General features: G+C 47.6%; 1 protein-coding gene across 2 annotated transcripts in view; it reads left to right on the plus strand.

Moving 5' to 3' along the window:
* Window positions 1-4,171: 4,171 nt before the first annotated feature.
* PREP (prolyl endopeptidase) overlaps window positions 4,172-25,969 on the plus strand; it is a 692,721-nt gene continuing 670,923 nt past the window's right edge. The window contains exon 1 of one of the 2 annotated variants that reach the window (XM_085611249.1): window positions 4,172-4,329. In XM_085611249.1, coding sequence (XP_085467375.1) covers window positions 4,285-4,329 — 45 coding nt within the window. In that variant the 5' untranslated portion in view covers window positions 4,172-4,284. Of the gene's footprint in view, window positions 4,431-25,969 lie in introns of both variants that reach the window. The other variant, XM_085611250.1, reaches the window with a different exon arrangement.

Genomic DNA, 25,969 nt, shown 5'->3' on the forward strand with positions numbered 1-25,969 from the left:
AGAAAAAATAAATAAATAAGGTAATGATTGCGCACTGGCGCGTGAATACATTAACCTAATACCAAGTAAAGATGGGATAATCCACATGATAACCCACTGGGGTAGTATTGCTGTGAAAAATGCTTGATAAATTGTGACGCATTGAATCTCAGAAAGACCGTTTTTAATTTCGAGGCACTAGCGCAGTGATTATTCTCACTAGAGATGTCGACTGTTAATATTGTTTATAGGCTATCAAATGAGCTTTTTGAATATGATTGAGAATAATTTGTGTCACTGAACCTATTATTTTGGTAGTGCGTATGATTGAGACATGTTATTTTAACATACACGCTAATAATTATTCTCACTGGAGAAATGTGCTATTGCAATATTGAGCAGCGTTGTAAAAATGATATGTGCTATCCGTTATGCTATCATGATATGTATAAGCCACAAAGTTAAATTTTAAACACATTAGAGAATAACGCAAAAGAGTTTAATGTATGTGGTAATCAAAAACTACGAGTATGTCTTCACTGTTTATGGTTGTAGTTTACCATGTGACACGGAACTGATTCACGAGTTTAAATAGTGGCAAAAAACTTTATTGGAGTTGTTGGTGAGCAAGACTGCTGGGCAGGCGAAACGCGTCCGACTCTTAACAGCTGACATAAAATTATTTTTCCAAACGACACGGCGTCGACATTCCATTTCTTTGGAGTTCGTATTATATTACTGGACCGGGCTTCGGAGGTCCATTAACGCCGACGCGCCTTGCGTTCAGGAGGTGGTGGGTTGCAGAAGCAAGTTTGAAACCCAATATATATATATATATATATATATATATATATATATATATATATATATATATATAACAAGTTCATATGTTATGTTCTACAGATCTCCTTCCCTGCCGTCCCTCACTTGATCACCTTAATAATCTGTGCTGTTATAGCAATCAGATTTAAGTCTATCAAGAGGGGGACAACTTTGAGCAGCGAGCTGATCCCGAGGGACTTGATTATTGAGACTCAACATATTCTGTCATGGCGTTCTTGTAGCTGGTCCTTGCTTCTGGGATTTCGCTGTTTCTCCAGATTCTCTGAGGTCGGTGGTGAACCAGGTGGCTTTCGTGGGGCGCTGTTTGTCGGAGTTTCGGATGGGGGCGAGCTTGTCTGTGCAGTCGGTGATCCATCTGTGGAGTCCGTATGCTGCAGAGTTGACATCAGGAGTGGCGGGAGGGGGAGCGTGGTTGAAGGTGGAGTTGAGGTGCTCTTCAGTGACCTTGCTCCAGTTACTGCACGGGGTGAGGTGTAGGTTTGTGTATGGTGGTTTTGGAGAAGGAGAAGTGGTCACAGTGGTGGTCCGACCAGTTAGGATTGCGTAGTGTGGCAGAAGTGGATGTTGTTCCCTCCTGCAAAAATGGGGTCAAGGGTGTGTCCTGCCTTGTTGGTAGAGTGGTGATGATCGGCTTCAGTCCGATGTTGGCGAGGTTGTCCAGGAGGGCGTGGAGTTGATCTCACTGAGGTTGTCGAAGTGGAAGTTCAGGTCTCTGAGCAGTATGTAGTCCATGGAGGCGATGGTGTTGGGGCGCAATAAGGTCAGTGATGGTTGCGGCGAATGCGGTGCGTGGTCCGGGGGGTCTGTAGGTGAGGGTGCCACATAGGGTTGTTCTGTGGTTGGTCCGAATCTGGAAGTGGTGATGTTCCGTGGTGGCCGAGGAGTCGTTCATGCTGGAAGTGGTGAGTCGGAGGGAGTTTTTGTGTGCGATGGCGAGTCCTCCTTCAGGGTGGTTGAGGCGGTCCTTCCTCTGGATCTTGTATCTGTCGGGGATTGCGGTAGCGATGTCAGGGGTGGAGGTGGCGTTGGTCCAGGTTTCTGTGAGGAAGGCGACGTCTGGCGACTGGGTGTCAAGGAGGTCCCAGATTTCTACTGCGTGTCTGTGCAGGGAGCTTACTTTGAGGAGGATGCGGCTCAGGGGTTTGGGCGTTCTGGCCTCCGGTGGGTGGGTGGTAGCTGTGGGGGTCTGGAGGTGAGTGAAGGTGCGGCAGCAGTGTCAACAGGAGAACTGGCCATGGGTGGTGTTCGGCATCGACATTTGGGAGTTGTTGCTTCTTCTGGGGTTTAATGTGTGAATGATGGCTGAGTCGTAGCGGCGGGAGGTCGGAGCGCCAGTGTCCCTGGTGCTGGTCGCGGACAAGCGCAGACGGGCTAGACTTTGGTGCGCCAGTGGTACGGCTGCACAGCAGCTGCCATTAAATAGGGAACGGGGGAGGGAACCGGCAGGGGGGGTGTAGGGGCCCCGAGAGCAGCAGCGGGGGGTAAGGGAGCAGAAAGGAAAATAGTGAAGGCAGCAGAGAAGCAAACAATACAAACAGACAAAAGGCACAGAAACAAAAAGGCAAAAACAGAAAGGCACAAATAGACAAAACAGAGAAAAAACAAACAGAACAACGAGGGCTGGCCGAGTGAACCAGCAGAAGCGCAAGGTTCTCCCACTGGACCACCAGGGATGAGGCGCAGGCAGGAGCGTGCCGGTGCAGGAGGGCCCGGAACACCTACCAGAGAATGGAGAGGTGCTGGGGACAGCGGCGCAACAACAGAGCTGCGTGATGGGAGAGCTGAGTTCACTGACCAGGAGGTCAGAGGTCTTGCTCAAGGAAATCGGTTGAGACTCAAAGCAAAAATGACATTCGGTATGCGTCTGCATAAAACCTAACAGCAAGTGAGGCAAAAAGGGAATGGCAAAAGGTGTGGTAAGTTAACCTACACTAGGAACATGCACTATTGTAGACTACATTTTTCGCGAAGCTTTGCAACATGTTGCTCTTCTCATCTTCCGTTATTTAATCAGCGTCCGATGGTCTCCTGGGAACAGGGTCACACAAATATGGGGAGAGGATGTGGTCTCACAGCTAGACTGCCGACTTTGGAGATGACAAACCAATGTTCGAGCCTCGGGGTCGACTCCACATCCTGTGATTCTGGGCAAATCACCTAATTTCCACGTGCCCACCCAAAAAAAATAAGGTGTCCTTGTGTAACGTAACTGGTGCTCATGTAAAGCGCTCCAATACCTTTGGATCGAGTTTGCACTATATAAATCTGCAACTAAAAAAATAAATACAATAGTACTCTGTTAGGTTGATTACTTAGAGCTTCTGCATCAGGCTTGCCTGATCCCACCGCGCACATACTCAGACAGCAATTTTACGTTTGGAACTAAATTATAACAAGAATGTGCTCACGTGAAGTTTGCCAATTAAGGCTTACTTTCCTTTATATAAACTACATCTGTAACCTTCTAATATCAACTTTCTAAAGAACTGCCTATGTAGAAGTTGAAACATTTCCATCTAAGCTTGCACGTTAATTCTGCACATTAAATTATCACCAGCGTTATTTTATTGTTAAAATCTCTTTTTCACCCGTTGGGATCACGTAGCGGCATTATTTAAAGAGCAAATTTGCTTTACTTCTGTACAAATGAGTACCAATGCACTGCTCTGCCTGTTCCCGACTCCTCAATTTGCGCCCTTCCCGGCTTCTTCCTATTTCCTCACCTATAGTCGTGGTATTCCCGTTTCCCACTCCTGCCACAATAATTTTACGCTCATACAGGTTTTCTCTCCTTCCTTGACTAAAACTGTTGCAATATTTATGAAGCTGTAAGGACTTAGAGTTAGACTATACGTATGAACTTCATACATACTCATAGAATTATTGTTTCGATTGCGTGCGCGGGATGCTTTTATTTCTCAGACCGAGTGTCTGTTGTACTCGACAGCATAGAAAGAGGACGAAACGATATCCGCCATCTGACCAATCCTGTAAAAAGACGAGACAGCTTCAATTATGGATTGTTTATAGATTTTAAATCGCACAGTACGAGAAGGAAATGTACTTCTTATAATACCAAACACTTTTATTAACGGTTAATCTGTCTAGAGTATTGTCCTATAGTTATAAAATCTCCTCATCATTTGTTTACTTAATAATTCGTGTCAGGTACACAATTTAAAAAAGGAAAGTAATAGGAAAGAATGTATTTTCTATTGTCCAAATTGTATTTCACTATAGCTTCATTTCCATACACAGCTAGCAAAGAGCCGGAGGGAACGTAAATGAACACACTCCAAGCTGGCGTCCATGTTTGCCGCGGGTTGTATAAAAGATCGTCTAGACCGCGTTCCTTGGTATTCTGCACTTCCTGAAGCCGGTTGGGAGAGTTGTTTCTCCTCTTTTATCGGTCTCTGTGTAGGGAGGAACATCGTCCACTGCCGCCCGTCCTGTGCCTGCAGTATGCAACCCTTCCAGTACCCCGAAGCCTATCGTGATGAGACAGCAGTGAGTAACAGTGGCAGCACAGCAAGAGACAGTCCCAGACACGCGCACAAAGAATGCAGTTGCCGGGGTTGTCGTAGCACACACTAGGATTGAATCACCCGGTACATTCATTGTCATTGTCACAGATATCCTCCGAAGCTCTCCACTATGCAGACGCCACAACGTCTCTGAAATTCTTTTGCTAATTTTATTCTTAGGCTGTCTGAAAATGCTACCAGTACTATGAATGATACCCTTCATTCTGGATGCATATCTTGAAGTACCGGTGAAGAGCAGGTTGCTTTTGCATTGTATCCTTATACAGTGTGAGGCGAAGTGGGCGGGATCTGAGGGGCACGACGTGCCCATACTTTTTAAATTTTAGACAAACAGTTCCCCCTATTATTTATGAAAAGCCAACCATCCATCGTTAAATCCGAGTGTTGAAATGCTTCAGCGGAGTGTAAGGCAGGGAGTCTCCTGTGCTTTTGAAACCGATGGTGGGGCAGTCAGCTAAACAAGCTTCCAATGTGCCTGTTTGCCTGAAAGAATTGTAAATGTGTACAAATGTAAAGGGTGCTTAGAAACCGGTATTGGCTTTAAATGATGGAACCACTTGATCCTTCCTGATGAGACATTTATTCTTTTTGAGTGCTATTGCAAGCAGTGGTGCACTCCTTCCTCTGGCCGAACAGGAAGGACCCAGGGAGCACCCAGTCTCCCCTGAGCCAATCACAACACTGCAATGCAGAATTGTGATTGGTATGAGCTCAGTGGTTCACGCTCATAAGGGGCATGGGGGCCTTACAGCCTGGATGGAGGGCATGCTATGTGTGCATGAAGGTTTGGCCGGCCCGAGAGGACCGGCCAAACATTCTTGCACATGTAGGGAGTGAAACCCACTCCTACCCTCCGCTGCTCCTTCAGCAGAGCAGCCCTGCCCTGCTTCCCAAAGCTGCTGTGACCGCAACAAAAAAAAATGATAACATTGAGTTATCATTTTATTTTTTCTTACACTGCTGAATAGCAGCGGGGCAACGCTCCTCCACCTTAGCAGAGTAGCCGCCACGGATTGCAAGGGAGTTACTATGCGAGCTGTGATGCGAGTGCTTTTAAAAGACAGTTATAATAATAATAATTTGCACTATGTACAGTCTGGGTATTACTAAATCGATATTTTTTAAACACTTTTTTTTATCGTACACCTCTGTTCATTTTGTAGCAGCCTATCTTATACTGCATCTAATGCAAGTTTAAAATGATGACTTAAATATTTAGAGTGCTCTCTGTCCCAGACTGCACTATACATTCACAAGTAACTAGTCTCCACTGCACCAACCAGGTTTCAATTCTGTGGTTCTCTGGTTACATATGCAGACTTTTCAGTGCATTAATAGAGGTTTCATACTGTACGATAGTGCATTTCCCACTGATTTACCTAATTTGCATTTATTTTTCATTTCACGTGTATTATTTTATATGTAGTTGCCTGTAGGGGAGAGAACGAAAAAAGTTACAGAATATTTTGTATTTTTAGCCACACCTTTTACCCTGCCCCCACGCCTACTCACCCTGCCCCCGATGAGCGCAGTAACACAGTTCCCATACCTTTTTTTTTAATGCACTTTCATCCCTGGAGTGACACCAACGCCTGCTTGTTCTGTGTTTAATTTTTTTTTAAATTGTGCAGGAGTTGCATATCCGAACGTATAGTTTTGGTTTTAGCATTACTTATGCAATTCATTGAATTGTGAGTGTTAGCTTAAAAATCATCAGCTTGCACTCAATTGTTGCTTAAAATGCCACTACTGGCCCAAGTTGTCATATTTATGTGCCATGGACTGATTAGGCAGCTAAGGCGTTCACAAAGAGCTTGTAGTGTACTTTGCCACTTGGCCTTGGAACCTAGATTATTTCACTAAGAGGTGCAATAGTATCTGAAATCAATTCCAAAGCGACAGCACCACAGGACGAGGTTTGTATAGAGTTATTGAATAGTGAGCCATGACTTATGGAAATTGTTTTTCTTCTGGCAGCAGTGGGTTTTTTCCAACAGCACTCTGCATTCTTGAATTCTTTAGCCCATACCTAGGATGGTAAACCTTCCACTTTCACTCCACGGGAGAGTTTGTGCATGAAATTACTTTTTCCTTGCTGAGATACCTTGCATGTAATCTTATTTGAAGATGTCTATTTTGAGGACTGAGGGATTGTCAATCGCTGATTGCTATTTTTGGGGGGTGGGCAGTTTTTTTTCTTTCCTATCAAGCTTTCTTCTGTTAAATCAGGCTGTTGTCCTCTTTATAGGAAACACGTGTGTCCGACATTTATATTTTATGAGGACAAATGTCCTCTACGGTTTTCAACCTACATGGGTATGATTTTCTTTATACATTCATGTCTGGAGTTGACTGGTAATGACCACCTGGCCCCTCCCCCTCCAGTGCAGGTTGATGCTATGATTACTTACCGGTAATCCCCATTACTCTTAGTCCTACTCGTCCTCGACCCAGTCATAACTAATGAGGTATTCCACTTGACAGGAAACAAAACAGGAAACGGTTTTAGGCTCCACCCACCCTCCTGTCAGGGGCTATAATTACACAGCCAACAGAAAGCACATCCTGACATACCAAGCAACAAAGCCCTGAACAGGGAGGGCGGGTGGGAAGTATGACTGGGTTGAGGACGAGTAGGACTAAGAGTAATGTGGATTACCGGTAAGTAATCATAGCATTCCCTCTACGTCCCTTGTCCTCGACCCAGTCATAACTAATGAGGCATACCAAAGCAACCCCACAAGCAGGTCTTTGGTGAATCACACAGAGAACAGAGACCGAACACAAAAAGTGGAGTGCAGCAAGTGAAAAAACTTTTAATAAACACAGAGAATCGGGGGGGGGGGGGGAACAACCCCCACAGCACGCAACACACCACAACCAAAATTGGTCCTGTCAGACACAGCACAATTCAGACGATAGTGCCGTTCAAAAGTAGAATCAGACGCCCAAGTCCCAGCCCGACAGATCTCATCAAGGGAAAAGCAGCCCAGGAAGCAGAAACACCCCTAGTGGAACGGGCCTGAACCCCAGAAGGACAAGGCAAACCCGAGCCCTGATAAGCCAGAGAAATGACAGCCTTGATCCAGCGACCCAGAGTAAGACAAGAGGCAGCCTTACCCCGACCAGCCAGACCAAAGGTCACAAAGAGAGAGTCTGAAGAACGAAACCCCGTAGTGCGGGCAACATAAACAGACAACGCACGTCTCACATCCAGGGAGTGAAGCAACAACTCAGCAGGCGAGGAAGGAGAAGGACAGAAAGAAGGAAGAATCAACTCCTGAGAGCAATGAAAATGAGAACGAATCTTTGGAACAAACCCAGGATCCAAAGAAAGGATCACCGCGTCATCCAAGAAACACAAAAAAGGGAGGAGAACAACACAAGGCAGTGAGCTCACCCAACCGCCGAGCAGAAGTAACAGCAACCAAAAAAGCCACCTTTAAAAGAGAGGAATTTAAGGTCCACAGTCTCAAAGGGCTCTAAAGGAGAGGACTGCAGAGCACCTAGGACCAAAGAAAGATCCCAAGGAGGAACCGGAGAACGAATAGAAGGAGAGGACAGAGAGAAACTCCGGAACAACTGGGAAACCAACAACCCATCCGAAGACGGGAGCAAAGCCGGATCCCGGAAAGCCCGAACAGCAGCCCACTGCCCCTTCAGCGTAGACGGCCCCTATGAAACCCATCCCAAAACAAGCATTTACAATGCAATGGTCTCGGCAATATTATAGGTAGAGCTATTGGTATTGCTCATTATTTTTTATCATTTTTGTATCCCTAAATAAATGGCATTGTGATTTCTATTGGCATTAGCTTTTTTTTTGCATATGTGATACCTATTGCATTAGCAGAGAGAGAGTGAGGTAGTGAGATGGAGAGAGAGAGTGAGGTATTGAAATAGAGAGTGAGATAGAAAGTGAGGTAGATAGAGAGTGAGAGAGAGTGAGGTAGTGAGAGAGTGAGGTAGTGAAAGAGTGAGGTAGTGAGGGAGAGGGATGTTGTGAGGTAGTGATATATAAGCATAGAGTGATGTTGTGATGTAGTGAGATAGAGAGAGAGGTAGTGAAAGTGAGTTAGTGAGATAGAAAGAGTGAGGTAGTGAGGTAGAGAGTGATTGAGGTAGTGAGTGAGAGAGAGTGAAGTTGTGAGGTTGTGAGCTAGAGAGTGAGGTAGTGATGTTTTGAGAGAGAGAAGTTGTGAGATAGTGAGATAGAGTGGAGTAGTGAGTTAGAGAGAGTTATGGAAAACACAAATTATCTAAGGTGAAGATAAATATAAACGGGACCTGCAGCGTGGACTTAGATGGCCATAAGGATTTTTAACGTAGTTGTTGACGACTTAATCAGTATTGTAGAGCACGTCATCTGAGTTCACGTATCTGCATGTATAGCGCCAAAGAACATTCTTGAAGTGTTCGCAGAGAACAGCGCTTCTTCGTTCAAGACCTCTTCAGTTTAAAGTTATTTATGTGGCAGCCGGGGACAGAGGGCCACAGTTCCACAAGCTCCCAACGAAAAGCGCGCACAAGACACAAACGACTTCAAGATAACAAATACAATACATTGTGCGGGATTACCATAGCTCCTATGACCAGAGACTGCAACTCCTAAGCGCTGTACATAAAAGGCGTCACCTAGTACACCAATGTAATGGAGCTCAACTAACGACTTCGGGAGAATGAAGAGCTGCGTTGGCCCTGCTGGGACTCGACCTTGTGACCGAGGTCGCTTCACACGCCTGAGCCATCCCATAGGCTCACCCATTAAACACGATGACTACATTTCAGCTGTAACAAACCAGCAAGATTTTAAACTATGATGGTTCAACTCATCAATTATATTTTGTTTTTTATTTCAGTTTTATCACTTATTATCTGGTTTGATGATCAAATAAAGCACTATTGCTCTAAAGAAGCCGGGCTTCACCTGAAATATGTGTTGCCATACATGTTAAAAATGATCAAGACTTTGTACTAAGAAAGATATCTTTAAGGATGTTATGAATAAGGGTGACGAGGCTTTAAGCCGAGAGACATAGCAGCTTCTTTCAGTGCTCTGGCGAGCCTGTCTAAAATCTCCTGCTGACAGCCTCCTAAATCTGACTCCGCCCATCTCCTGTAGCTCAGTGGTTGGGGAATGTTTGCCACACCGGAATGAGAGCTCACTGATCCTGGTCACCCCCTAAGATTTGCCAACTGAGTATTATTGGAGCGATCGCAGTCACCGCCACACCCATCATGGTGGCGCCGCTCTCTTAACCATTTCTGGCTGCAGCGACGTCTCCTCCCAGTGCATGCCCAATGACAAGGAGGAGACCGCTGGATGACCCGCTGTCATCTCAGCGGTAAGATCTCTGAGATTTCATCTCCGCAACAAAGCGTACACAACGGTCACGAATGCAACACTTGGGGGGGGTAGTTGCACGCACGGTGGTTCGCATCTCGTTGTGCAGGTGAAAACCCCTCCCGATTCCCGTTTTGCTGATCTGGGGTCACAAGCCCTACTTCAGTTTTAATAGAGAAGAATGCCACTTTTAGAGTGTATTCATGGATGTCAACGTGGCTAAACAATAATCTCTACTTTCACAAGTAATACTCTCTAGTGCTCACTACTTGTGCTCATTACATCTTGTGATCCACATGCCTACCGGACCTTTCGACATCGTCCTTGTATAGTGCTGCCATACGAAACACCCCAGGGGTGTCTTAATCTCTACCTACTATTTGCATATACATTGTCCTTCGTACAGTATTACTCCCCAAGTAACCGTCGGAGAGGTATCCCTGTTATGCATGTCTACCGCAATTGGTTTCTGCTTTATCTTCACTACCCGTTCCTTTCAACCATGACAGAATCTAGAGAGATTAAACATCATTGAGACCATATAGATAATGATTCTAAAGAGAGCAAAACATGTTCCCCCTCTTCCTTAATCTCACATTAAAGACAAGCGTGACAGTGCTTCGATATTGAATATTATACCAAAGAAACTGAACTCAGTGCATGACATCACCCAGAGCACAAAAGCGAATGTGGATCTGTTACAAGTAGAGGTGGCAGCGATACGAAAGGACCTAAAAGACCTTACAATGAGAATCATCAATGCCGAAATTAGAATCAGCTCCCTGGAAGATCACAACAGTCTCCAATCCAAAACTGACTTAAATTAAAACATACGATAGTATTAACAGAACGCAGCAGCGATGAAATAGAGCGGCGCGGGGTGTCCGAAGCTCGTGTTCTCCCTGAATGGGTCCGGGAGGCTGCGGGTTGGCAGTTAGAGTGAGGTCGAAAAAAGGAGACAAAACACGGGAAGCTTCCAAACTTTTTCAGCTTCGAGGGCGTGTTCCTGCTGTTCTAAAAAGGGCGTGGCTAAAAAGTGGAAAGAACAGCACGGAACACGCCCCCGAATCTGAAAAAGACGGAGCCTATTTGGAGGGACGGCTCTCTCCTCCAATGGCTGGCCTCCATTTAGGAAGCCAGCCAATGGAGGAGAAGCAAAAAGAGAGGCGGGCTAAATAGCCACTCTAAGAATCATTAAATCTCCGGACTTCCGGTTCTGCCTTCGGCAGACCGGACGGTCCCTCGACCTAAAAACTGAAGGATAGAAGTGATAGGACAAGAGACAGGAGAGAGACCAAGCCCCGAACACCAGGAGGAGAAAGAAGCCCAATGCTTAGAGTAGGAGGACAAAGTGGAACTCCTACGGGACCCCTGCATCACAGTGAAGAGGTGATAAGGCAAACCCCGGACTCCAAGAGAAAACCGTTCAACCTCCAGACCGCCAGGGTGAGAGGGACCAGGAGGGAGGGAGACCTCAGGGGAGACGGGTAGAGGGGAAGAATCTAAGGAGGGTCCACCGCCAGGCTCAACAACAACGGGAATCAGGACCTCCGAGGCAAGACAGCCACCACCCGGGCACCCACCCGCTGGACCATCAGCAAGAAGGCAGGAATCGGGGGGGAAGGCGTACAGCAACCAAGGGGGCCACTGAAGAGACAATGCCCCCACCCCTCAAGCACCCAGCTCCGGAGTCCGAGGGCATCGGCCCGGGAGGCAAACATGTCCAGCTGGGGAGTCCCGAACCTCCTACAGATCGTCCGGAAAATCCTGGGGGAGAGACACAGGGTCAGAGAAGACTGAAACCTGCAACTCAAGGCATCCGCCACCACATTGTCCACACCCTGGATATGCTGAGCAGAGATGGCCAGAAGATGGCACTCCGCCCAACCCGCATCGCACAGGCCACCAGATTCAACGAAGGACTGCGAGTACTGCCCTAGTGGTTCATGTAAGCCACAGTCACTGAGTTGTCGGACCTCACCAGGACATTGCACCCCAGTAGACGATTCTGGAAGAAACTAAGAGCACGGTCCACTGCAGACAGCTCCCTCCAATTGGATGACCGGCGGGACTCCACCCGGAGCCAATGAGCCTGAACAGACCACTGACCCAGAGTTGCCCCCCAACCGGACGCACTGGCATCCGTCGTCAACACCAATGGAGGTGGCAGGCTAATCCACATCCCCTTGGAGAGATTGGAGGAATCCAGCCACCACTGGAGAGCGGACACCACCTCCAGAGACACCGGCACAGAGAGAGTATAGTCCTGAACTGGAAACGGCACCCAACGTTGAAGATGCCACAGCAGAGGCCGAAGATGAACCCTGGCCCAGGGCACTGTGAAGACAGTAGCAGCCAAATGATCCTGAACCTCGAGCCACTGAAGGAGGGGAACCGCAACCCGGGACAACAACCCCCGCAACAGATACTGAAGACGCCCAAGCCGGGAATCCGGAAGGAGCACCTTGCCCAGGACTGAATCGAAGACGGCCCCTATGAAAGTCCTCCGAGTTGCAGGAAGTAGCTGGCATTTCGGAAAGTTCACAAGAAATCCATGTTGCTGTAGCGTACGGATGGTCAAAGACAGGTGCCGAGACAGGACCGCCGGGGAAGGAGCCTGGAGCAGCCAATCGTCTAGGTAGGGGAACACCAACACACCCAGGAGGTGAAGATGGGCCACCAAGGGAGCAACCACCTTGGTGAACACGTGGGGAGTGGACCGGAGACCAAACGGAAGGACACAGACCAGCCAATGACGACCCTCCAGGCAGAAGCGCAGGAACATCTGATCCTCCAGAGCCACATGCACATGAAGATAGGCGTCCTGGAGATCCAGCGTAGCAAACACCCAGCCGGCCTGAATCAAAGGAACCACCCGCTGCAAGGTCTCCATCTTGAAAGGGATCTTCTGGATAAACAAGTTCAGACTCCGGAGATTGATGACAATCCAAAACCCTCCTGTGACCTTCGGAACAAGAAAGACAATCGAATAGGTCCCCAGACCCTACTCCAACCGGGGAACGGGCACAATCGCCTTCTTCAAGAACAAAGCTCGAACACCGTCCACCAAGGACTGACGACGGGGCCGGCTCAAGGGAGTCGGTAGTCCGCACCGCGCCCGAGGGAGGAGGAAGGGACAGAAACTCGATCCGATACCCCCGTTCCAGGACATCCAGCACCCACTGATCGGAGGTCGTCAGACGCCAAGCGGGAAGGAACAACCACAACCTCCCACCAACCTCGGGCGCAACACCAGCGCGCCCGACCTCCGGGGTGGCATAGTCAGGAACGCTGCGGGCTCTGTCCAGCATCACGGGGAGGCTTCTTCTGGAACTTCCGAGGGAAACCCCTACCAGCACCTCTCTGGCCTTTAAAGGAGGACGGTTGAAACCTGGAAGGCTGACAAAGTCTTGGCATGAGAAAAAGAAAAATCCTTACGAGAAGGCTACCGACGGAAGGAAAAAGAATGTTTACGCTCTTTGAACACCTTATGAAGCCTATCCTCAAGAGCGTCCCCAAATAGACGAGGGCCACTAAAGGGCAAACGCAAAGCCATGGACCTCTGGGCGGCGTCCGTATTCCAACCCTTCAGCAACAGATTCCGACGAGCAGCGACAGAGGAACCACAGGACAAGGCAGAAGCACGCACAGAATCGAAGGCAATGCCCGAGAGGAATTCGGCCTGACGCTCCATGGATTCCAGGAAGTCCAGGCAACTGCCGCCCTCCTGCATCGTGGAAAACAAAGTCTTAAAGTCAGTCACCAGAGATTGAGGGACATAAGCCCCATAGACACCAGAACGGATGGCAAGGTGAGAACCAGGATAAGACTTCCGCAACGCAGAGTCAATCTACTTATCCACACCATCACGAAGAATGTTATCATCCGCCATAGAAGGACGACCCACCAAACTTGTGACAATGGAATCCACATGCACCGACTCAGGAAAGGACTCCTCCATGTCCTGCAAAGGATAAAGTTTCGACATGAATCGCGGCATCATAATGTGATCCGGGTCCTTCCACTCATTCAAGAGGACATCCATCACAAAGGGATGGATAGGAAGAGCAGTAGCAACAGGCTTCTGAAATTGCGGCAAAACAGCATCCGAGGAAGTACTGGCCACAGCATCATCCGGAAAACCCATGTTCTCATGCACATGAGAAAGCAGGTCAGGCAAGAACTCCTTGGAAACTTATTTGCCTTTTAGATCCACCGCCCCCAAGGAAGCGTCTTCAGAAGAAGAAATGTCCGAATAGAGGGCAACGCCCCCACCAGAACGACTTCCAGTAGACTTCTTGGAGGACTTCAGATCAGACAAAGTCAGGTGCTTCAATCTGCCGTCATCCAACCTGGCTCGCTTCCCCGCAGGGGCAGAATCCTCACTGTCCGCGGGGGAAGAGGAAGAGGAAGAGGGAACAGGAGACACATGCTTCCGCTTTTTGTGATGCTTCCCCATCACGAACAAACAGCATGTGAAACAAACACCAAAGACAGGAACCCAGCAAGCCAATCAAAGGCAGGAACTGAACAGAAGGCGACCCCCCCCCCCCCCGTCCCTTTTTAAACAAAAGAAAGTAGGAAAGCGCCCACAACAAGAAGCAGCTGAGCTGAACCGAAAGCGAGGCGGGAGGGGGCGTGGTCCGGACCCAAACGTAAATTACCACACATCGCGGCTGCCGAAGGCGAAAAACACACCAAACTGCAGCCCGAAAGGCAGGGAACACCACGGCAGCACAGCGCAACCGGAGCCCACCCGGGCGCACTACACAGACAGTGGGACCCAGGCACGCCAAACGGAGCACTGGGAACCCAACCCGAGTGCTCCTGAGAAAGTGCCCCACACAGAGCGCCTGGACCCCACCCCGGGCGCTCCGCAACAAAGGTCAGCAGCAGGAAACAGCGCAGCCCAGCACAACCGGCAACCAGGAGCCTGAAGGAGTCCAGGAAGCCAAGCAGCCCGACTCGAGGAACTCCCACGAAGGTCCATTAGCACCCCCAGAGCCCAGCAGAGGAGTAAACTACAGGACAATACGAACCAGGTAAGTGCCCAGCACCTACCCCAGCGTCCCCGTCAGGTCCACTGACAGGAAACAAAACAGGATGTGCTTTCTGTTGGCTGTGTAATTATAGCCCCTGACAGGAGGGTGGGTGGAGCCTAAAAGCGTTTGCTGTTTTGTTTCCTGTCAAGTGGAATACCTCATTAGTTATGACTGGGTCGAGGACGAGCGACGTAGAGGTAATGAAACTATAACAATATTTAGTCCCAAGTGTTCTCTTTTGTTTTAACTTGTGGTCACTTGTTCGATACGCAGAAATTTCCAAATTGCAACAAAACCCAGATGGTGAAAAATTCCTGAAGTCACTAAATTGCTTTTCTAAATACACTAAATTGATCAAACCACCTATTACAGCGCCAACGTGAGAAAAGCAATTGAATAAATTAGCCATCCAAAGGCTGACTGGCCGTTAGCTCTATTTAGCTAATGTAAACCTTTAGACGTACAGCCACGCCCCTCATGGTTCAGGGCTTCTTCACTGTGATTGCTCACATCCCTATCTATAAACCTCTCTAAAGGTATTATGTCATTTTGTGTGCTGCATCCCCTCCCAAGTACATTCTCCACAGAGCTGGTATATCTTTTTGGACCATTGATGTGCCTCACAGTCCGTGATTTATATCCTGCCCCGAGGACGAGCAAAAATTGCAACATTTGGTGACCCACAGTAGATCGGGGAGGACAGAAACTTGAAAAAGTGTAAATCTAGCTAGGATCAAGATGGTTGTCTACCCTACTGGCACCTCGTTAAACAAAAAACTACAAGTGTCCGTCTTTGAGCACTGCATGGGAGTGAATGTATTTTCTTGCTCTCTCTCCCTGAGTGCAGTTTCACGCTTCACATGCCTGCCTATGTTTTCTTCGTGTTGCCCTCCCAGCCTATCCAGCTAGTCTGTTTCTTCTTCCACCCCCTCCCCATACAGTTTGGCTTTTTAAAACACTTTTTTTTATTCCCCCCCCACATGTCCCCCTTCCTGTTTCCCACTGCTCTTCGGTGGTTCTGACTTGCTCCCGCACCACCCTGTCCCATTACTCTCCTGCCCTTAAGTGTCTCCTTTTTTTGGCAGCCATAATTTTCTGCTCCTTGCCTTAAATACGTCCGCCATTTTGTACCAGGAAAACGTCATTAAGCTAGGGCTTTTAAAACATTTCAAAGTATTTGTTAATGCTGCATAGCGTCATCAAAGAGCAGTCCAAGCCAAAATGCCAAAACTGCTGATAATTGTTTTAAGTGCGTTTTAATCTCTCTGAAACTTTGGGTCACATTTTGCTATTGTACAATTTTTTTAAAGGAATTTGAAGGGCTTTCAGGGAGGTGGGAGCAGCTAAAAATCTTTGGGGGACAAACCGATCGTTTTCTCAGCCATTTCTGCTCCCTTTGGACACTGAGGCACCATTTTGGTCAGTGTGTGCTCTAGTCTCTGCCCACATGTATTTAAGGAGAGGCGCAACGCGTACAGCAGGCGGGCCAAGGACAAGTTAGTCTGCGCCCATCAGCATCCTAGAGGTGGCCAGCACCAGCCACTCTGCCAGTTTTAAGACAGAAGGTAGGCTTTGTGGGTTGTACAACACAGGTAAATACATCGTATGCCTTTGCCACGCATTTTTTGGCACGCATGTTTTTACAGCAAATATGTATTTACAACGCATGCCAATACCACACATTATTTTTAGATTTAAAAACAATGTATTTGCGGGGAAGAGCCCCCACGCCCCCAACTTACCTTAAATACGTGGTATTGGCATGCGTTGTAGATGCATATTTGCGGCAAAAATATGCGTGCTAAAAAATGCGTGGTAAAGGCACAACAAGGTAAAAACCCCATTGTAAAGGCTGTTTCCAGCTTTGTGTTGCCTAAGATAATCTTGCTCTGCTCAACCTAGCCCCAAGTCATTCTGTGCGCCCCACTTTCCACCTAACATACTGAAAACTGATTTCTCCTGTACACACTGCCATTGTACTCCCAAAATCTTAGAAAAGAGCAAGTCTACTACTCCCACCTAAACAATTAGTCCGGCCTCGGCGGAATTCTTGACTGTGCTTTTGAATGTCCACTCTTTTCAAAGTATGAAATGCACGTCTGAGCATTTAGATGAAGAAAAAACAGACTTTCTGCTTCTTACAAAAATTTGGCTTACAGAATTCTCAAATCCAACCTTATCCACAGCCATTCCGTTGGGATATAAAATTCCTTAGGAAGGACCGTCTTAATGGTGTATGGGTGGCTTTAATATATAAAAGCGAGTACGATTGTGTACCTGTCTCCCTGGAGGAACTAGAAGAAGCTGAAAGTTTAAGCTTTCGCTGCCATCTATCTTCTCAGAAGTCTATTGCCAGAGCTCTGATTTATGGACCACTAGGTCATGCCAGCCCCTTTTTGAGATCACTGAGTAGTAACCTGGTCCCGTAAATATGCATATTTTATTAGCGTTGGGTGATTTAAACCTCCATATGGATAAACCCTCAGACTTTGAGATAGCCTGTCTTACAGTCATCATGTCTTCCCTTGTTCTTGTCCAACAGTTGTTCACACCCACTTAACAGGCCAGTCATATTTTAGACCAAATCCTTTCTAATGTAAAGATCTACTGTCTGAGCCATTACCTTAAGTATGGTCTGGTCTGATCACCATCTAATTAGGTTCAAATGGCTCAAATCCAACCACAACCTGCGACTCTCTCTCAGAAGAAACTCGGACAATGTCTAGAGCCTTCCACAAAATGCTTCAGTTAGGCCTTTGCTGCTCCTTGGAATCAGACCACCCCCACACCCTTTCTCTGGGGATCCTGAATTAGACATTGAGCGCATGGATGGCTGGATTCTTAATACCATTAGCGACTTGGCCCCAGTCTCCGTACTCGGATCCCTCAGAACCAAAAAGTGAAAACAGTAGGACTGGCAAAAAACATTGTAAACCTCTCAAGAGGATATGGCGGAAAAACGACAATTTGGATGATAAATCTACCTATAACTTAGCATTAAAAGACTATTATTAGGTGCACATAGCTAAAAAGGCTTTTTTTGAGACTAGAATAGAAGAGCTACACAAAAAATCCAAAGAATTTCAAAATTGTTAAAACGTCCATGAATTTCAGATGGTGTCACCAGACGCCAACAATCCACAGCTGACTGGTGTGACCTGCTGGCCATTTACTTTCATGACAAAATCACCACTATCCAAGCAAGCCTGTTGAATGTTTCACCGAGCGCTGATATGCCTGTAGATGTGAGATATTCTAGCAGGCCTTCTGAGATGCCTGTTCTTTCCAACTTTCCATCTATTTCCATGGGTGAATTTTTTCCAGTCATCAAGTCTCTCAAATCAGGGTCTCCATCTGACCCTTGCCCACCCAGCATATTTGTAGTGAAAAAGAGAGGGACCCCTTGAGACCAAAGGAATCGGGTGCAATAAAACACTACCAGAAAGGTGATTTCCTTTGGACTGCACTATAAGCAAAATTCATATTGTTGGCCACATCAATTCGTAGTGGCTTTGACCACACAATCTCTAAACCACTTCACATCATGGTGGATGTGAAGTGGTTTAGAGATTGTGTGGTCAAAGCCACTAAGAGTTGACGTGGCCAACAGTATGAATTTTGCTTATAGTGCAGGCCAAAGGAAATCACCTTTCTGTTAGCACCCAGCATATGTGCCAAAGCGGCTCATGTTAGTAACCCAATTGCTAATAGTCTTGAATGCGTCATGGTCTTCAGGAATGGTGGCAACTCAATGGATACATGCTAGAATCTTGCCTTTACTCAAAAAACCCACGGCTGATATTAAAGTTCATGCCCACTATAGGCCTAGTTCTCTTCTTTCTGCTTCTTCAAAAGATTTGGATTTTTTATTTTATTTATATATTTTTTTAAATTTCAAAGTATTTTATTAGTTTTATACAAACAAATACAATAGCATTCTGTCACGGGGTTATTCAAACGTAGTATGTATGCGGTGGTTACAGGTACTTTTAGGTAAGATATCTGTTTTAGCTAATCTCCTCTTACATTGACTTGCTGAGATTCATAGGCAAAGGCTGATAGAAAGAGAGAAAGAGAAAAGAAAGAGGTGAAAGGGAGATAAGAGAGGGGCTCTGTGGGACTGAGATTAATAGGAGTTTTAGTCACGTGACCGATCTGACACCCCACCAATTGGCGTATGATGAGAGTGGTGCAAGTCCCCCCGATATCCCTTCGGCTTGTGGTGGTAACCTCCGGTTCGCCCTGCCCCCACCTGCGGGGAGGGGAGGAGGGAGCCGGACTGGCTTCATGGGGGTTCGTAAGAGTCTAGGTACGTGTCGAGTGACCTCCACATCCCCCTGGTTGCTGGTCTCCAGGGCGAGTTCTGCAACGCAATGCTATCCGCGCCCCTGAGGTACGTCACCCAGTTGAGCCAGACCTTGTATGAGGAGTTAGTCGTGTCCTTCCAATTGTTGAGGACCATTTTCACTGCTGCAGTGAGAAGCAGGTCCAGTAGGTCCGTATCATGCTCTGATCTTAGTGCTGTGGTCATGAATGCCGTGGCAAGGGTGGAAAATTCAGTTGTTAGTGTGCAGCCCAGTACGTTATTTATGAACCCGAAGATTTTCTCCCAGAATTTTTTAAGTGATGGGCAGTAGTAGATAAGATGTGCTAGGTCCCCCTTTTCCTTGCTACAGTTCCAGCACAACTCATCTTCTCTGAGGCCTAGTGAAAACAATCGAGCGGGGGTCCAGAAGGCTTTGTGGAGTAGCCTGAATTTAGTTCTTGCTAGTACCAGGGTGATTTTATTACGCGAGGCAGAGGACCACAATGTCGCCTGTTCTTGCTCATTAAGTGGGCCATTGCCTTGTTTTATCCAGTAGTTAGTTGCCTTGTCATTAATTTTGGTGGTGTTTGGGCGTAGGAGTTTGTATAGGTGTGATACCTGATGACCAAGTCTGTTGATCTTTGCCAAATACCGGTTGGGCTGGTGATAGCTTGGCTTTGGCTAGAGCTGTTTTGATTTTCAGGAAGTTGTAAAACTCGATGTCTGATAGGCTATGACTAGATTCCAGTACGGCAAACGTGGTAGGGTACCCCTCTTCCTCAAGCTGGGCTGGGTGGGATATGCCTCTCTCTATCCATGTTTCGAGGTCAAGGCATTTCCCCTTGTATCTGATCTTACTATTGGCCCAGAGTGACTCCATCTTCAAGTCCTTTATGCTGTGTTCCAATTTCTTGTCTATTTTTAGAAGGGCAATTTTTGTGTTCTTGAAAATGGAGCTGGAGGCATGGAGAGGTTTGTTAGCTGTTAACAGCGCCATTGGATTTAGGTTGTTCAGTATGGCTCTCTTGACTTGTAGCCATACCGGTGTGTATCCAGTAAGCTCCTTGTTTGGCCAGAAATGTAGTTTGGAAAGTTCTAAAGTCTGCAAGGTTTACCCCTCCTAGTTTTTTCTCCAGTCTTAGCTTTTTGATGCTTATAGGAATTTAGTAATCACGTTATCTACTTTACGGTGGAAGTCATCTGTGAGCAGGAGTGGGAGCATGCTGATCATGTAGTTGATCATTGGGGTGATCATCATTTTGATCGTTTCGATTCTGCCCCACCAAGTTATAAATTTCGGGGACCAAGCCTCCAGGAGTTTCTTTATCTTTTCTAGCAGTAACTTTTTGTTGTGGCCTAGTGTGCTCATGTGGTCGTTGCCAAAGTGTATGCCTAGATATTTGATAAACCCTGTTTGCCAGGCCAGGCCTGATTCCCCCCCCCCCCCCCCCCCCCCCCCCCCCCCCCCTAGGATGTCCCTAGTGCAGTGGATGTTCAGGGGTTTGTATTCCGATTTGTCCCTGTTAAGCTTATAACCTGAGTGGCCTGTGTATATCTCTATGGTGTTTATCAGGGCCTCAATTGAGGTCTTTGGTTGCTGTGTCACTATTAGGATTATTAGGATGTCATCTGCGTATACGGGCAGTTTTATTTCCACATCATTAATGTTGACCCCTTTTATTTTCTCGTTTAACTTGATGTTGCTGATCAAGGGTTCCAATGCCAACAAAGAGTGAGGGGGACAGTGGGCAGCCCTGTCTAGTGCCATGTTGAAGTGTGAGGGGCTTGGAGAGTGAACCATTAATGACAATGCATGCTCTAGGATCCCCGTACAGTGCCATAACCTTCTGAATATAGCCTTCTCCTAAGTTGAAGGATTTCATGCACTGTTCCAGAAAAGGCCATGATACCCTGTGGAAGGCCTTCTCAGCATCCAGGGTGATAGCTACCGCTGCTTCTGTTCTTTGCTGTGTGTTCTAGTACGTGACAGAGATGTCTGGTGTTGTCGTTAGACATTCGTGTTCTCAGGAAGCCTACTTGGGAGTTGCTTATTAAGTTAGGTAGGACGGAGTTAAGTCTGGTTGCTAGGATTTTTGCATATATTTTGCAATCCACATTGATTAGGGATATGTGCCTGTAGTTCTTGGGCAGCAACTGATCCTTACCCTCCTTCGCTTCGGACATGGATTGAGATACCAACCCATGTTCCGCACAGTGATTGAACACCCTCTTCATGGTTGGTTTTAGCTGATCTAGGAAGGACTTGTAAAAGGTGGCTGTATATCCATCCGGGCCCGGGGCTTTGTTATCCTTCATAGATTTGACTGCCATTTCAATCTCGGCGGTGTTGAATTCTTGCTCTAGACTCTGTGATTCTGCGCTGGTTAACTGTGGGAGGCCAAGTCTGTTAAGGTATTTCTTGCATGCCTCCAGATTCAGGATCTGGTCGCATTTATAGAGTTCCTGGTAGAACTCTTGAAAGGTCTTGAGGATGTCTTTGTGTCTTGTGAGTTTTGTTGTGTGGATCTGTGATGGACAAGATGGTAAATTGGTTGCACTTGTGTTTCAGGTAGGAGTCTAGTAGTTTTCCTGCTTTGTTTGCTTCACAGAGGTTGATGGCCTTGTATTTGTTGAAACACAATCCGTCTCTCTCACTCAGGATTTTATTGTATTCGTATTTTTTTTTTAGTTAAGTCAGTTATTACTTTGGTGTCGTGAGTGGCCCTAGAGTGATTTGTTTCTAGGCTTTTGATGTCCTGTTCGAGTTGGGACAGCTGTGAGTTTGTTTTTTTGTTTATCTTGCCTTTAATTTCGATTATAGTGCCCCTGATGGTAGCCTTCAGAGCGTCCCATAGGGTGGAGGGGCTAATCCTCTGGTTAGTCGTTGTGTCTAAGGTATTCCCTTATTGCCTCCACAATTTTCCCCTTATTCCCGGGGGTAGCTAAGACTTCGCTGTTAAAACGCCACCTACAGGGAATGTCTACGTTATGGCAACCGCTCAGCTTTAGGCTTGTACAAGAGTGGTCCGATACTAACCTAGGCGCTATGTCGGAATGTTCTATTAGATGTGTGTGTGGGCCTCTGATTAGTATGTAATCTATCCTGCTTTACGAGTTGTGTGGGTTAGAGTAGAATGTGAAGTCCCTAGTGTCCGGGTGCTGGAGCCACCATGGGTCCTTGAGGTTGAATTTGGAGCATATGTTCATTAATGTAGTGTGTGCGCTTGGGGGTTGGTACTGGCATGGTGACTGCCTATCCAATATGTGGTCCAGAGGCATTCTGAAGTCCCCCGCCACCACAATGAGGTCGTTCTGTGGTAGACTATCAAGCTTGTGCGACACCCCTTCCCAGAAGGCGGGGTTGTCTGTGTTTGGGCCGTATATATTAGCTACGTGTATACTCTCTTCCTTCTTTCTCAGGTGTGTTATAAGAAGTCTGCCATCCTCCTCATGGAGATGTGATTCTAGTGTTAGGTTGGAGCTATTAGATACCAGTGTGATTACCCCTCTTTTCTTCCCATCTGCCGGTGAGCACGCCACTTGGGAGAACCATTTGCCTTTCATTAGTCTGACCTCCCCCAGGGATAGTTTGGTTTCTTGTAGCAGGACCACGTCCCCCTTAGTCTTTGCTAAATAGTCGTGGATCTTCTTACGTTTAATAGGGTGGTAGAGCCCTGTGACATTGAGGGATACTATCTTTAAGTCCGCAGCCAGGTTGAGATTGTTGGTAGGGGCCATTATCTGGGGTGAACCATGTCTGGTGAATCTGGCCTGCGTCCCCAACTCTCCAATGTCGTTGTGCCTTCTCTCTCCCCGCCCAACCGCACCCTCTATTGTCGAGCTATTAGTGTCTGCCTTGCGTCAGTCCCAGAGTTTGGTCTCTCCCTTGTAGCCGTAATGGGTGTCTGGCCGACCCCTCTCAAAAAGTAATGTAAGATTAAAGAGGAGAAAATAGAAAGGAAGACAGAGAAAAAAGAAAGCAAGTAGTCAGGTGCCTCCCGCACCCCCCTCCCCCCCCCCCCCCCCCCCCAAAAACATTGTATGCTGAGCGTGCGACGACAGGGTCGCCCCGTCCCGGAGGGAGTTGATGGGCGATAGCTCTATGTTTCTATGATCCCAAAAGTCTCCATTTGCCGTTTTCTTTAAAAAAAGGCTGCTTACAGACCCCCCACATCATTATACATCCCCCTTGAGGCTCTGTGTCCGTATAGAGAAAAAGGATATGGGAATTGTCTTGGTTACAAAGCGTGACATCCGGTATGTGGGCTGTTCTGCTTGCACTCCAGCTCTTCTCAGTGTCTATCGTAGAGGTCACGGCGAGGTAGCCTGAAGAGGTCTCCTCTGAGGTAGTTGAAGTTGGCACGGTAGGATCTGGGTGTGGCTCCTTGAGTCAGTTTTTGTGCAGTGTTTGGGTCTTCAACCTCTTCCTCCCCCCCCCCCCCCCACCTTCCCCCGCGCCGGGCTATTCTCTGCGTTTTGTTGCTTCGAGGACCTTGAGCCTTCCTCCGCTGTCTGTTGTTGGCCGGGTCAGTCGAGGTTTTGGTCCGGTAGAGCCCGGTCAAGCAAATCCTGCAGGGCCTACGGGGAGCCTACATGATTGTTTGTGGCAGTGTTGGAGCCCTCAGGCAGCTCTGAGGTAGTTAGTTAAAGCTTGTTTGCTGCAGTTGAGGTAGCTAATGAGGTAGAACGCGTAGTTTTTGTGCTTCAATATATCTTTTTTTTCTGAGATTTTGCGAGTTTTTTTTTGCATTCTTTTTGCTATAGTAAGAGGTATCTATGAGGTCGAGAAAGATACTGAGGTAGCTCGAGTTGTTGCAGTAGATCGGCTTCCTTCCACCCCCAGTTCTGGTGAGGCTCTCCTTTTGCTGGTACCTGCTTGGGAGGTCTCCATTTCTTGGGGTGTCGGGCCGTCTAGATATCTGGCCATCTCTTTCGGGTCGTCGAAGAGTAGGGAGCGTGAAGATTATCTTCTGCCCATTCCATGTGATCTAGTGGTTTTTCCGTGCAAAAGTTGAAGATGGCCTCTGTGTGTTGAGATCTCAGTGGTTTGTAGATTATTGGGCGAGCCGCACTCCTTGTTGTGGATCTGAAGGTAGGTATTCTGTGAGCTCTGTCTAGCTCGAACTGGTGGTCAAGTTTTAGGTTTGTGATTTTTGGGGATCGTGTCTTCTAGGAAGGCCAGGCATGAGCCCGCTTTATCTTCTGCTCCCTCCGGGACTCCTAGGATTCTTATGTTCCCCCATCTGTTGCGGTCTTCCAAATCTGCAGTTTGTTTCTGGAGTGAGGCTGTGATGTTAGATAAGGTTTTCAGCTCTTTGTTTACTTGTAGATCTGCATCTTCGATATCACTTATTCTTTGTTATGCCGCGGCCAGCCTATTGTTAGCTGAGTGCATATCCGCCCTGACCGCTGCTAGCTCCAGTTGAATTGCATCTGTAGTCTGTTTTGTGGTCTTGGCCAGTTCATGAACGTCCGCCAGTTTTTTTAGGATCATATCTAGGGTGCCGTTGATGTCTGGTTTCTGCTTGATTGGTGAGTCTGATATTGTGGGTTCGCCCTTGTTTTTCTTTAGCTCACGCTGTAGTCTTGCGTCACTCCCTGCCATTTTCGCTAGACCACTCTTCTCCTGATGATGTACGAAGCTCCCCTCTCTTCTTGCTGCCCCGTCTGAGGCTCTATGGGCGTGTGACTGCCAGAGACGGTTGGGCTCCACTGTTGGTTAACTGTTTGCTTTCTTGCTGCTGCTTTCTTGCTGTGTTTGTGATCTGGGTTCTAACTACCCCTTTGACTGGCTTCCTCCTGGACCTCCTCCTGTGTCCCGGTGTCCACTTGCACCTATGTGGATTGGTGCTTTCCCCAGTCGACGTTAGGACTCGCACTGTGCCTGGCCTACTTCTTGGTGCGGACTCTCTCTGTTCTCCTGGTTTGATTGCCTAGGCTTATGGGCCTGTCTAGATCTTGTGGTCACCTGGGCGCTGCCGTCTCCTGCTGTCACCTGCTTAAGTATGTGCGGGTAGGGATCTCATTGCATGGGCCCACTGCCCTTAGCAGGTTTCCACTTTCGGCAGGGTACTCTTTTCCCCGGTGTCTCACTCTTCCCCTTCTCTTTGCCTCTTTCCTCCCGCACCTCCTTCCCTTTCTCCACCCAAAGCACACATTGGGGTTTATTTTCCTGACCCTCAGCCCTGGCACTCCTCTGCTCCTCCTTTGGTTTTTATTTCAAACCGGGGGCTTTTCTGAGGTCTGTTGCGGGGTGCCTGGGGGCGCTTGAGACTTGAGGCTTTTTTTTGTTTTGGTTTGTTGCGCCGTTATTTTGCCCTTATGCAAAGCACCTGCGGTCCTCTCCTGTGGCCTCCTCTCCTGCGCGCTGGTCTGCTGCTCTCACTCCTCACCTCCTCCTGCTCCGTGTAAGATACTGGGATTTCTGCGTGGCTCCCCCAGTGACTCTACGCCAGTTTCACACCACATACGCTGTTACTTATTTCACCCGCTCCGCTTGCTGTGAATTTCTTGCACCCCCTCAGCGCGCCTCTCTGTACTCACAATGCTCTTTGCCTGGAGGGGGTGCTTGGTTCAGTATCCTGCTCCGCTCATTTGATAGATGGATGGACGCCTCTGTCTACTCCGTTGCGATGATCTGGTCACTCCTGCCTCTCCCTTAAGATGGCGGCGTTGTTTACCGTGCTGGCCCTGGGGTCTGGCTGAGTTTCGGTTTCGCTTACTTGTTAGGTGTCCGCCATGCCCTCTTATTCCTCCGTATCCATCTTATCCGCGATAGCGGTGTGGTGCCTTCTTCCCAGTGCCCTTTACCTCTACTTCTACGCAAGCCCTCCAGAGCTGGGCGGTTGGGGCGTTTTTCGCATTGCTTTCGCTGTGCCGTCGTGTACCACACACTCGCCGCTGGTCTGTA

This window comes from Triturus cristatus, chromosome 6 (assembly GCF_964204655.1).
Source record: "Triturus cristatus chromosome 6, aTriCri1.1, whole genome shotgun sequence".
Taxonomy (NCBI): Eukaryota; Metazoa; Chordata; class Amphibia; order Caudata; family Salamandridae; genus Triturus; species Triturus cristatus.